Source organism: Protopterus annectens, chromosome 4.part0, assembly GCF_019279795.1.
Source record: "Protopterus annectens isolate FY-2018-M chromosome 4.part0, PAN1.0, whole genome shotgun sequence".
In the NCBI taxonomy this organism is placed as follows: domain Eukaryota; kingdom Metazoa; phylum Chordata; order Ceratodontiformes; family Protopteridae; genus Protopterus; species Protopterus annectens.
This window is the reverse complement of record NC_056733.1, coordinates 42,657,426-42,671,486: the sequence shown is the minus strand read 5'-3', so window position 1 is coordinate 42,671,486 and position 14,061 is coordinate 42,657,426. Positions and strand designations below refer to the sequence as shown.

At 43.4% G+C, this 14,061-nt stretch overlaps 1 protein-coding gene across 1 annotated transcript in view; it reads right to left on the bottom strand.

Annotated features, from left to right (window-relative positions):
• CCDC40 (coiled-coil domain containing 40) overlaps positions 1–14,061 on the bottom strand; it is a 1,637,270-nt gene that overhangs the window by 620,203 nt on the left and 1,003,006 nt on the right. The window contains exon 11 of the mRNA XM_044068074.1: positions 7,385–7,567. Within this exon, the coding sequence (XP_043924009.1) occupies positions 7,385–7,567 (183 nt within the window). The remainder of the gene's footprint in view (positions 1–7,384; positions 7,568–14,061) is intronic.

Sequence of the window (14,061 nt, the reverse complement as noted above, 5' to 3'; positions counted from 1 at the left end):
GAAGGCAAATGAATAGAAAGATTAAGGGACAACTCACTGATCACCTTAAGCATAAAAGAAGGAATAGTGCGAAGAGACACTCTGTCCCTGTGGAAAACTAAGAAAGGAGGAACAGCCATGACAGCCTGAAGTTCAGAAACCCCTTAGCCAAAGTAAGAGCCAAAAGAACAATTTTCCAAATGCAATTTTGTAAAGAAGCTGAAAGAGCAGCCTCCAAAGGAACCTGAGTTAATTTTTCCAGAACAAAACTGAGGTTCCAGAAAGGTGGAATAGGCTTCCTGGGAGGCCTTACATGAAGAAAACATGTAAGAAACTGACTTCAAATCTAGAGGACAGAAGAGGATTCAAGGGCAGACAATCAGAAATTTCTGATAGGTGAGTTTTAACTGAAGATTATGCCAACCCAGCATAGAGCTCTGCACACAAATAAGAGAGAACCAGAGGAACCTCTGCAGATAGGGGGTCCTGATGGTGAGAGAGGCACCAGACACAAAACTTTTTCCATTTTCACAAATATGATTTCCTGCAGGATGTGAAGCATGTCCTCAGAAAAATGGTGCCTGAAGTGGTTCAAAACCCCATCACCCACAAGTTGAAGAGTGGACAAGTGAGGGTGGATAACAAACCCCATGTGTTGTGTGAGAAGGTCCAACCAGGTTAAGTAACTTGTGGTGATTGCCTCTAGCCAAGTAAGAAAGAAGGTAGAACCAGTACTGTTTGGGCCAAAGGGGAGTCACTCGTTAGATTTTGTGAGAGTCCTGCCTGATTTTGTGCAAGACTCTTTGAAGTAGGGGAAGGGGGAGGGAAGGTGCACAGAAACATCCCCTACCTAGGAAAAGACAGGGTATTCACTTTCCAAGCCAGAGTATGTGGGACTCGAGTAGAAAAGAAGTTGTTGTCTGTTCAGAGAGGAGTCAAGGCAATCTACCTGCAGAATACTCCAAAGATGGACAATGTCCAAGAAAACATCTCTGTAAAGCATCCCTTCATAAGCTTATGTGCTGAACCTTCTCACAGAGTCTGCTACTACATTGTGTTCTCAGGGAATATAGACAGCCTGAATAGTCACTTGGTACTAGACAGCTAGATCCCAGACCCGAACAGCTAACCTGCAAAGAAGGTAGGACCTTGTACCCCCTTGCTTGTTGACATATCACATCACTTGGGTACTATCTGTGAACACTTTGAGGGGCCTGGGATGAAAGAGGGTATGAAAAGTCTGAAGAGCTAGAAGCAGAGCCCTCATCTCCTTTATGCTGATGTGGTCTGACCTCTGATGAGGAGGCCAGAGACCCTGAACCTTAAGAGAGCTGAAGGAAGCTTCCCACTCCCTGTCTGAGTCATCTGTAAAGAGCTCTTCAGTTGGAACTGGAGACTGGAAAGGAAGCCCCAGGTTGAGAGAAAACTGATGACTCCACCAATGAAGCTCAAACTTCAGACAAGGAAGGAAGAGAACTAGGAAGTTCAGAGGGTGGCAGTGTTGAAGCCACACTCACGTAAGGTACCAGTGAAGTTTTTTCATATACAGCCTGGACAAAGGGAACATGGGAGTGGTGGAAGTCATAAACCCAAGGACTCTGAGAAAGTCCCTGGCCATGATTGAATCCAGAGGAAGAAGAGACTACAAAAAAGGCAGTAAGAGGCAGGGCCTTGGGGGCAGACAGAGATGCCAGCATGAGGATGGTCTGGATCCTGCAACAAAGGAAAACATGATCCTGAGAAGTAGTCAAGACTAATTTCTGAAAGTTTATGGTGAACCCCAGACTCCGTGACAGGGAAATAGTAAACTGGAGATCCTGAAGCACAGCCTTGGGGGACAAAGCTTGAATGAGAAGATTATCCAGATATGGAAAGATATGAAATCCTCTCATCCTGCAAAATGTAATGACAGGAGCGACGTATTTGGTGAATACCCTTGATGCAGTACAGAGGTCAAAGGGCAAAGCACACAAATGCAAAACTTTCCTAAAAAGGAGACAGATGAGGATATGAAGGTAGGCATCCTTGAGATCCACAGAGACCAGAAAGGTCTAGGGAAGAAGAAGAGGAAATACGGTTTGAAGAGACAACATCCAAAAGGAGGAGACCTTGAGAAAGATGTTGAGCTGAAAACAGTCAAGAATTGGTCTCCAGGTGCCATCCTTCCTGGGAACCAGAAACATTCTGGAATAAAAAAAAACTCCCTTCCTAGGCATGGGGCACAGCTTGAATGGTATCCTGGGTTAAAAGACAAAAAAGTACCTCTGGGAAGAGAGGATGCTATTCTCAAGGAGATTGAGGAGGAGATTTCCAAACCATTAATTACCCCTGGTGAATGATGAACAGAATCCAACAGTCTGTTGCGATCCTTAACCAATTTGGAAGGGACAAGGAAAGACAAAGGGCAAAGGAACCTAGCCAAGGAAAAAGGAAAGAAGATTGTCAAATGGAACCTCACTTGTACTGAAAAGGTGGTTTCTAGGAAATAGTGGTCTTTGTAGACTTAGCAGGGGGCAGACATCTAAAACCCTTTTTGACCTTGGGCAGAGGGCGACACTGTCTGCGAACAAAAGCAGATTTGAAAGGGTAATTCCTCTGAAACTTTGAAATAGGAGAAACAAAAATAAGTTTCAACTCCTGCAAGGCTTTGCCCTTATCCAGGAGAGATTTAAAAAGTTCAGTTCCAGCAGCAGCACCAAAAAGATTTTTATTATCCAAAGGAGCATCCAATAATTTGGCCTTAATTTCATCAGGTAAAGCCTGAAGACAAAGCAAACAGTAACACCTCATAACAGAACTAAATGCAGCTTCTCTGGAAGAGGCATCAGCTGCCTCATAACTGCATTTAACAGAGTGGTGGGCAGCTTGACAGGTAGAACCCAACAAGTAAAGGACAAAACCTTTCCCTCAAAATCAAGATGATCAGAAATCACTTGAAAATTTTGAGAAAGGAGGGCTAAAACACACCTGGTCATACAAGTCTGGTAGTTAATAGCCCTAAAAGACAGGGATGCAGCAGTATACATAATTTTTTGCCCAGCCTCTCCATGGCCCTACTATCCTTATCTAAAGGAAGCAGCTTGGTAGAGGGCAAATACTTAGAGAGTTTGTCAGAGGGGATAGACACTACAGGAGGATCGGCAGAAGGGCATTTATACAGAAGTGTACAGTCATCAGGCACCTTGTAAAATCTGTGAGTCTTCTTGGAGGATGAGAATCAGGGCCTAAAGAAGATGCTGAAAAGGTATCCAGGAGGGCAACCATAACCTACTCCATCTGTAGGAGCTCATAATCCTCCTCTGAATATCAGAAACCTGAGAGCAATCCCACTTAAAAAATCCATCATATGGGAAAAATGGTCATTAATGGAGATTTCCACTAAAGGGGAATCTGCACTAACATAATCCTTTTCCTCTGAACCATAGTCCAAGGGAGAAGGGATCTGCAAAGAGTAGTAGGCTAACAACTCTTCCCCAGAATCTTGATCCTCATTAGAAAAATCCAGCTCTCTAGACTTTTTAAGGGGAGTGGAAGACCAGGGAGGGGCAGGCACAAAGACCCCATGATGAGGGTTTAAAGCCATTAAAGCATTAAACAACCCTTGAGTAAAATCCTGCCATTCTCATTGGGGATCCTTAACTGCAGGGGAAATATGCTTGGTTTTCTGTTTATTTTTCTGCAGGACAGCAGCAAGAAAAACCTTGGGAGGGTCAGACCTTGTCGACCGACACTCAATAAGCATAATAAGGATCTCCTCCCTCACTAAGATCTGTAGAACCCCCCTTGGTTATCATCAGTTGAGGTTCCCCTCAATGTCTGCAACAGACATGTAAAGCCTACGAGGACGTGTGAGAAGTCAGATTCAAGCCAGCCTCCAAGTGGATGATCTTTTGGGCTTTCATCAGCCTTGAGAGAAATGTTTGGGGCAGCCATATTAGACTTGAGTGTTTTGGCCTATTTCTTGGCCGACGGCTGACTCTTGGGACAGAAAGACTCTGCCACAGCATCCCAAGAGAACAGCTTAAGATGTTGGTGTTCGAGCTAAATAGACAGGGAGGGGAGGAGAGGAGACTATATAGGGACTTGGGGAGAAAAGCTTGGCAGATAGAACACTGCGTATGGTTATGGGAAGCACCCAGACAGAAGAGACATTGGTCTTGATGATCTGTATGGGGAATCTGCCTCCCACACTGACATTACCCTTACTGGATGACATGAAACCAAAGACAGATAAGAAAAAAACTCCAGTGGAGCACTTATCTGAAAAATGGCTCGGTAACCATCACAGAAGAAAGACATTCAGACGTTCAATAACAGCATTTGGACTGGCAGCAAAGAAGTTCTGAAGTGTTTGCTTCTGTATGTCATCTTTATGTCCTACACCTTGTGCCAGGAACATACGTGTGACGTATGGCACCTGTAAATACTAACGGCTTTGGTGTACTAGCCAGATGTTGGGCTGTCTTTTGCAGGAGATCCCTTATGTAAGGAATACTGCAACAGTGACATTGAAGGACATCTATCCAACAGTCCTGTTGCTAATAAACACATATACACACACACACACACACACACACACACACACACACACACACACACACACACACACATACTATATTATCCTATGTTTATATTAACTATGGAACTATCTAGAAAACACACTATAAATCAGAATAATATGAGAGAGAATAAACCTTTAAATTACTGGTATGTAAGCCTAACACTATACTTTATTATACTAATACTGCAAAAAAACACTAAAGAGAGGAGTAGATAAGGAAAATATAAAGAAAACTTTCTGTTGTCATGAAAAGACTAGTGAGAGTGCTCAGACAAAATGTCTAGACAGAACAGGCAGAAAACAAGATCTAAGGTAATTTAGGTAGTAGGAGTGATTTCTTGGTGGGGGAAGTCAAAGCCTTGGATTCAAAGCTCTGGAAGAAGGTGCCGAGGTTAGATATGACAACCCAAATGTTGAACTGAATGCAAACAGACAACATCAGATGCAGAAATACTGGAAACCTAGTACCTTTCTTATTCCTAAACCAGTCAAAAGCATTTGACATGTCTCTTACCATAAACTATTACTAAAACCCTCCTCCCTGTCCTGGTTTAAAATCTACCTAACAGACTCCAAGTAGTCAAATGGCAGCAAGAATACTCATAATTTCTACCTGTTAGTGTAGGGGTGCCAGAAGGCTCCACACTTGGACACCTCCTATTTAACATATTTATAAATTATCTACACCCTGCTTCCAAGCATGCTACTTTTGTATAATATGCAAATGACTCTATACTCATCTTCACAGCCTCTAACCTACAAAAACTTCAAGAAATTACTCAAGAATTATTTACATCCATAGAATCCTAGCCAGACAACTCACAACTCCTACTTAACCCCCCCCAAAAAAAAAAAAAAAAAAATTACTAACTTTCACACCTAAAACTTTCTCCCAAAATCACTTCATTACATAAATAACACCCTGACTGAACAGGTCCCTAACATGAAACTCTAAGGAGTCACCACTGATAACAACTTGAAATTTGATCTGCGATTAAAGCCTACCTTCTACCTACCCTATTGTATGCCTTCCCACTCTTTACTAATCTACAAATTTCCACACTAACAAAGTTGGAACAATGCAGCAATAAAATAGCTAGCTATACTGCAAATAGTCCCTTTAGAACTCATAAATGTTCTGCCTTAAACAACTAAACTCCCACATCCTCTCCACTAGTCACCTACTAACTCATACTCTGATATACTACCTTGAGAAGTATCCAGCACTAAAAGGCATGCTTCAACACTACCACCCTACCAAACCTTTTTGCTGTAAAGATAAACTCCTCCTCTCCATAACTAAAGCCCAAAATGCACCAAGATCCTCCTAATACGCAAATTCTATAGCTACCCTGTGGAATGCACTCCCACATGCTCTCAGGCTTCTTGAAAACCAACAGGCATTCAAAACACATATAAGAGAACACTTCTCAACATCCTGCCTCTGGAGGTGTACATCTCCAGAATTAGTATAACATGTTTGCTTTCCTCCTGCTTTTCTACTATACCTCTGCTCTCCTCCATCTGTTACCAGCTATCCGTCTGTCTTCACCCGCACCAAATTCTAACCATGCTTCTTTTACCACTTTTACCATTCACTTCATTTATATCTCAAAATTAAATCAACCCTTTGCTATCCACTCTGAAAATAGCTCAGTACTGCTTTACCATGAGACTGGAGCATAACAGCTCTAAAAGTTGCATAACAAACCTTGTTTTGTATTTACTGACATCACAGGATACATAACAAGCTTGCAGTACATGGAGCTTGTTGATTATGCTCTGAAATCAGGAAAAAAACAAGCCTGTTATACACTTCTATCACAAATATGTATATGTGCTAGAGCATACTCAGTGACCACCAAAGAACAGTGACAAGAAACTAGAACAGCTTTGAATGCTATACAAAAACTACTTGCTGGCACACAAAAAGGCAGACTGAAATATTTAACAGTTTTTAAAGTTGTTAGTGTAACGGGTACACTTCAATATTTGGTAAAAGAGAAATCAGTTAAGCACTAAAGTGGTGTGACAGCTGATCTTTACAAATGTTAAGTGCTTAAGTTGTTAAGGTCGGGTCTAGAGCTGGCTGGTCAACTCTACCAGTCTAGCAAATGACAGCAGCAGCAAAAAAAAAAAAAAATTATTTTTGCTTGCTGTCCTTACCAGTTACGTGTCTGTGACTTCTAGGAAAGTTGCTAGAATAACAGGATATTTGTTTGCCTATATTTTATGAAGGAAACAAAGTCTAATACTCAAACATACACCATTATTTTATGAATTAATTCCTCAGTAATTTGTCCAAAAAACACACACTTTATGAGGAACAGGCCAAACACATGAGGCAAAGATCTGGACATTCTGTGAAAATCTGCACAATTCAGAAGCATGGAAGGTGAGTGTAAACATAAGGGACCACATTACACTATCTTTTCTGACAGCTTGTTAAGTGGCTTTGAAAGCTGGAAAACACTTGGTGCCGCCTTCTTCTTCTTTTTTTTTTTTTTTTTTTTTACTGTAACTAGTAGTACATGGAGCAGATAAAGATTCATGTACTATGCAGAATTATGATCTGGCCTCTGATCTTAACCTATTATGTGTTCTCGAAATGCGAACATACACCTCTCCAGCTTTACTCTTCGGATAAATTTCTTGGCATCCATGTCTCAAACACATAAATTCAGTTAGGATCAGTGACCCGCTCATAATCCTCTATATTAATTATATGATTTCATTAGGAATGGTTTTCTACTTTACCGGTCTATACTTCACTGCATATCTCTGAGACATCTGTTTCTGATTTAACCTTAAAATAATAAAATGCTGGTCTTCTCAATCGAGTACCTGTTCTCGCTTTTTTGCTCGTAATTTATAAATCAGTTGATTAGAGTACTTTGTTGCTTTGTCCAAAGTAAGACACTCCTGCATCTTTTCCATTAGCTTGTCCTCTAGTTCTGTTCTTGTTAAGTACTCATTCTCAATCTTCTTGCGTAAAGTTGTCAACTCATTCAAACGTGTTGCCCTTTCCTGCAGTGGAAAGAAGAAAAACAGAATGAAACTCTTCAATTTATTCTTTGAAAGTGTAAGGAAATTCAAATACGTTTGCTGATTACAGTCAGAGAAACTTAAACACGAGTGGCAAACAAAATAACAGTTCTCCCTTTCATTAATCTATGGGCCAGCAATGACTTATTTTCAGTATGGACATGCAAGCAAGCTTCTATGCTTTAGTGGTACATTAAATTATTTAAATTACCACAGTTGCATCATGGGAATTAAATACTTTGGATGCCACAGTTAAATGCAGTCATAAAGATATGCAACACTAAAATAAATTTCTTATTCTGATGACAGTGCATCATCCAATGTAAAAATGTAAAGTTATAAAAAGATTGTAAATGCACATGGACTAGAAGTACTGTACTTCTTATAACTACTTCATTCTTCTACAGGGTGCCTTCAGAAAACAACTGTAGCAACGACCATGAAAGTACAGCTGTGAGAGGTACTTACCAAGACATTGGATGACTGATTAATTTGTGGGTTTTAGAATGCAAAATCCATGGACAATGCTAATTTCTGCTGGCATTCAATGTCCCTTTGTCCACAGGGATGAACTGTTTCCTCTCTTTCTGAGTGTAATATCAGATTTTCCAGTAGATGGCAGCTATACATGTATACGTGGATGTAGACATAACACACACATATCTATATCTATCTATCTATATATATATATATATATATATATATATATATATACACACACACACACACACACACATATATATATATATATATATATATATATATATATATATACATACACACACACACACACACACATATCTATCTATCTATATACATATATATATATATATATATATATATATATATATATATACACATACATACATCTTGCAGGGATGTAGTTTTGTATTTTAAAGTTATGTTAACTGCTCTTGTGGCTTTTCAATGGAGATCACAGTACAGAAAGCATCGGAGATGTATCCTTTCCATCACCGTGGTGCAATATATAATTTGAATGGGGTGTGGGGGAAGCATAGCCTCCCACATGGGGAGTGCAGGGGGGCTTGCCCCCCTGCATAACTGTTACAGAATGTGTGTTTATCTATTTCAGTTTGTATATTGACGTATTTTCCGTTGTGTGTAATTCTGTAAAGTCAGTTTTCGGCTTAGTGGGATTTCGGCAGAAAGGATTCTGTGTTTTGCAGGTTGAGGAACTGTAATTTCGATAAGACAAATGGGACCCATAAAAAATATATGCTACTTATATACACACAGACATACATACAAACATACAAAATAATTCAAGCATTGGGATTAATGCTCTTCTAGCTTGCCAATATACCAAAAAAGGTATATGTCTTACCATAACATTCCATCTCTGTTGTTCCTCTTCTTTCATTCATCACTGATGGGTTTGGTTCCGAGCCCTAGGAACCGAGTCAGCCCTTTTACCAAACTCGTGCCAGCCAAAACACTCTCAAGCTAAGTTTCTACCCAGAATTCCCTTATCCCTGTTACCTCAGATCGAGTTTGCTAGAAAAAGAGAAGTAAAGGTGAGGCCACTTCTGCGCAAATACCCTAGGACACCACTTAGACCCAAAGCATCCCCAAGAGCCTTTGGAGGGGGAAGGAGGGTGGGAAGTGATGAATGAAAGAAGATGAACAACATAGATGGAATGCTATGGTAAGACATAACTTCTTTATCTGATGTTGCTCATCTTCTTTCCATTCATCACTGATGGGACAGAATCCCAAGCTACCTTGAGGTCCATGAGCGGCCCTTATGGAAGAACATTCCTGAGTACCACTGAGCAGAAGGCAGCTCTCTCTCTGGAGAACAAGTCCAATTTGTACTGATTGATAAAGGTATGAGGCTTAGCCCAAGTAGCTGCTGTGCAGATGTCATCCATGGAAGTCCTGGAATGGAAAGCTACAGATGTTGCCATAGATCTAGTGGAGTGAGCTTTAACTTTTGGCATAGGTTCGTAACTGAGGGAATAGATGAAATGTATGCAGTCCCTTAGCCATTTTGATAATGTAACCTTGGAAACAGCGTCTCCCATTCTGGGCTTAGAAAAAGAGATGAAAAGCTGTTCAGATTTACGGATAGGTTTGGTCCTGGCTAAGTAAAATCTCAGTTGCCTATGTACGGCCAAGAAGTGAAGGCAATCCTCTCCTCTATTGGCAAAATTCAGAAAGAACACTGGTAGGTCAATGGTCTGGGTTTATGGAGAATTCAGAAACAACTTTGGGGAGGAAGGCTGGATTCATCCAAAGTGAAACTCTGTCTTTATGAAACACTAGATAGGGCCTCTTGATACACAATGCTGCAGCTCTGAGACCCTTCTGGCAGACATGATGGCTACCAAGAACAAAGACTTCCAAGACAAAAACTTTAGGACACACAGCAGGTTCAAAGGGTTTGTGATTTAAAGACTGAAGGAAAAAAGTGAGGTTCCATGGTTCCACGGCTGTCTGACAGGAGGCCTGATATGAGAGGTCCCCTTGAGGAAGGTCTTGCATAAGCGTAAAGAAATAAGAGGGGTGCCACCTATACCATTGTGGAAATTGCTGCTAGATGTACTCATATGGTAAAGGCAGAGGCTCCATTATCAAAAAACTTAGCCAAGTATTGAAGCACCGCAGTTACTGGAGCCGAATATGGGTCTATCATGTTATCCTGGGAGCAGATGGAGAATCTTTGCCATTTATCCTGATATAGACTTCTGGTGGATGGTTTATGAGAGACCAGAATGATGTTTCAGACAGGCGAGGAGAGATTAGCTTGCCTGGCAATTAAATGAAGTGGAGAAACCAAGCTATCAGCTTGAGATTGGACAGATTTGGGTGACTCAACCCTTGGGGATGAGTAATCAGATCTGGTAGAGGGTTCAGAATCCATGGCGGGTATACTACGTGAGGCAAAGGAAGGGGAAGTAAACTTGTCGAGGCCAGAACGGAGCTATGAGGATCACCTTGCATCTCAACCGAACTTTCTTTAGAAATTGTGGAATCGGGAATGGAAGGATAAGTGTACAGAAGTCCCATGGGCCAATCGTGGATTAGAGCGTCCCTCGGGCAGTCCCCCCCTGGGGGAAGTAGGGTGAAATAGCTGTTGCACTTGTTGTTCGATGGGGAGGCAAAAAAATCACAGCAAGGCTGGCCCTAGTGGCTGAAAATTTCTGTCATCACCGCGGGATTGAGGGACCACTCATGAGGCAGAAGGATGCATCTGCTCAGTTTGTCCACAGTTATGTTGCAGCTCCCCAGGATATGAGTTATCAGAAAGCGGTTGGAAGCTATCACCCACTGCCAACGTCTAGGACTTGGTTCCTCCTTGCTTGTTGATATACCAGACCACTGACATATTGTCTGACTAAATTGTAATTGTCCCAGAAGAGAGATCCGAATGAAAGGCCTGCAATGCTAACAGCACTGCTCTCAGTTCCAGAACACTGATTTGCAGGTGGGCCTCTGAGGTGGACCATGTGCCTTGGACTGTCTTTCCCAGGAAATGGCCCACCCACCCGATCAGGGAAGCATCTGTGGTCACAATGGCTCTAGGCTGAGGGGACTGAAATGGGCAACTCCAAAGTTCTACATCTGGCCTCATCCACCAAAGTAGGTCCTGTTTGCAGGAGGTGGTTATTCAAATCTGGTAGCAGAGGAGGTGATAGTTAGGGAACCACTGACAAAGAAGGAGCCATTGCAGGATCCGCATATGTAGCTTTGCTAGAGGTACTATTGGAACTAAAGCTGCCATAGAGCCTAGGGCCTGAAAAACTTCCCTTGCTGAAACTATTGTTTGAGAGAGTATCACTAGGAGCTGGAGCCTCAATTGGTGGAGTCTGTGAATTGGGAGTCATACTAGACAGGACTGGGTATTGAACACTGCTCCAATTAATTCTATGTGTTGTGTAGGAGTAAGGTTTGATTTCTCCCAATGCATCGTTATTCCAAACAATTTCGCCAGAGAGAGAGTATAATGCAGTGCTGTTACCAGAAGATGCTCGGTGGGGGCGGTGAGGAGCCAGTCATCCAGATACGGAAACGCCTGGAATCTTTGTAGTCTCAAGTGAGCTGTGACCACTGCCATGCATTTCATGAACACTCTGGAGGCTCTAGAGAGACCGAACGGCAGGGCACAAAATTGATAATGACTGGCCCCTAGATGGTAGCGAAGCAGACTTCTGGAGCGTTTGTCCATCTTGATGTGGTAATATGCATCCCAGAGATCTACTGAGCACATCCAATCACCTTCTCTTAAAAAGAGGAGAATGGACCGAACCGTGACCATCCGGAATTTGGTTTGGGTGACCAACTTGTTTAAGTTGCTGTGATCCAAAATGGGTCTCCAGTCCCGTCTTTTTTGGCACCAAAAAGAACCTTGAGTAAAATCCGGATCTGCATTGGTCTAGTGGGACTGGTTGGTTGGATGACACTTTTTTTGAGACAGCTTTATTATGTCTGAAGCTGCATCTTCCCTTTGACTGGGTGGAATGTCGGAAGTTTTCTTGGAAGTTTTGATTGACAAGAAAGGGGAATGGTGTAACATCTGGTGATGATACTCTGCACCCAATTATCAGTGATAATAGATTGCCAGGAAGCTTGGTGCAGAGAGAAACGACCCCCGACTGTGTCCTGAGGTATGCAATCGGCTACTCCTCCCTGGAGCCTTGGTTACAAGGACCCCCCCCACCTCTATAGGGGCATCTTCTGGAATTGTTACCCCCTCTGCCCCTGGGGGTATCATCACCACATGCAGCACGGAAAGGACCCTGAGATTTTTTGTGCCACATTTTCCCACTCCTCTGATTCCTGGAGAAGGTACGTTGAGAACTGGAAAACAATAGGCCTACGGCAGACAGATTCTTTCCATCTTGCTCGCACTTGGCTAGCATGTCCTTCACTTTGGAGCCAAAAAGGGACGAAGCTTAATGGGAGGACTGAAAAAGGAAGACATGAAGGGGTCTGCAAGGTCACAAATGCGCATCCAGGTATGATGCCTCATGACAATGCCTGAACCCGCTGCTCTAGCTGCCCCTTTGGTCGCATGTGAAAGCAACCTCATGGACGAGTTGGATATCGATTCGAGGGTTGCGAGCTGTGAGACCACTTTGTCCCTGACCATGTCAGACAATTGCCCTGCGAGCGTCCCAGACAGTTCGGAGATCAAGTCCCTCTGGAGTCTCGTAAAATGTGCCAAATAGTTCAGGGAACATATAGCAAAGGTCCCTGATGCAAAAACTCGCTTTCCAAGTCTGTCCACTGCCCAGGACTCCCTGTTGGGTGGATGGACAGCAGAACTTTCCTCAGCCAAGTCCTTTTTCATGGCCGCCACCACCACCATAGCATCGACTGGTAACCCTTTAGACTAATGCGGGTTCTCCTCGGGAAGGGAAAGAATTTTGTCTGGTCTCCGAGGGATCGCCTCAGTGGAATCAAGGTTCTTCCAAGCGTGCTGCATGACAAGCTGGATGAGCTCGTCGGCAGGCAGGGTCACCCAAGAGGTAGAAGGCTGAGCGTGAAAAGCTTGCAGGAACACGGACTCCTAAGACGAAGGGTTGGAGGGCTTCCAGTCACCTCTCTGCTTTAGCATTTCCAGGATGTCTCTGAAGCAGACATCATCAGGAGGTGACCGAGGGGACCCTTCACCATCATTCCAATTTATGTCTTCAGTTAAGGACTCCTCGGGTGAGTCCATGTGCTTCCTCTTGCACATCCTCTTTTGAGGGGGCTCCTCAGTGGGGGGTCTCTGAGGAAGACTCAGAAGAGTGGGTATCCTGAACAGGGGTGTCCTGCGGCTTCTCTCCCCAGTGTCCCTGGGGGGTGGTCTGTGGCAGCTGTAGCTCAGGGGGTGAAAACTGGGGTTCTGACATCAAAGGAGTGCTTCCAGAAGCAAAAGCCCTCTCCATCGCTTGGAAGGCAGGCTCACCCAAAGAGGGATGGGAGCCCAGAACCGAGAAAGACAACCTCGGGACCAGGGTAATACCCCGCTCTGATGAACCTGCCCCCACGGATGGAGCCTCAAGCAGGATCAGCGCAGACGCAGCTATTGGCACCAAGGAAGGAACCAAAGAGAAAGACAGCTCCTTCCCCTGGGCCGAAGCACCTGTCCCTCAATCCCCAGAATGAGGAAGGACCAGTTCTGCAGGAACCAAAGATGAAAGGGGCAAACTCGGAGCTGGAGTGAAGTGCACTGTAGGCGCCGAGGTGATGGGTTCCAAGAAGAATATCAGAGCAGAAGGCTTTGGAACCGAGATGGTCAAAGGAGGAGTGTAAGATGGAGTCCATGGATAAACCAACCCAAGTCCCGTCGGTGGATGGGTCTTAGAAAGTGTGGGTCTCCCCCTGGCTAACAACAGCTGGTCCACAAGATGCACCATGTCATGTTATGACAGGCTCCTGGTGGATCTAGTGGCTCCACCAGACGGACAGTCAGGATGTTTTAATGAATGGGCTATACACCTGGCCCAGAAACAGATCTATGGAGG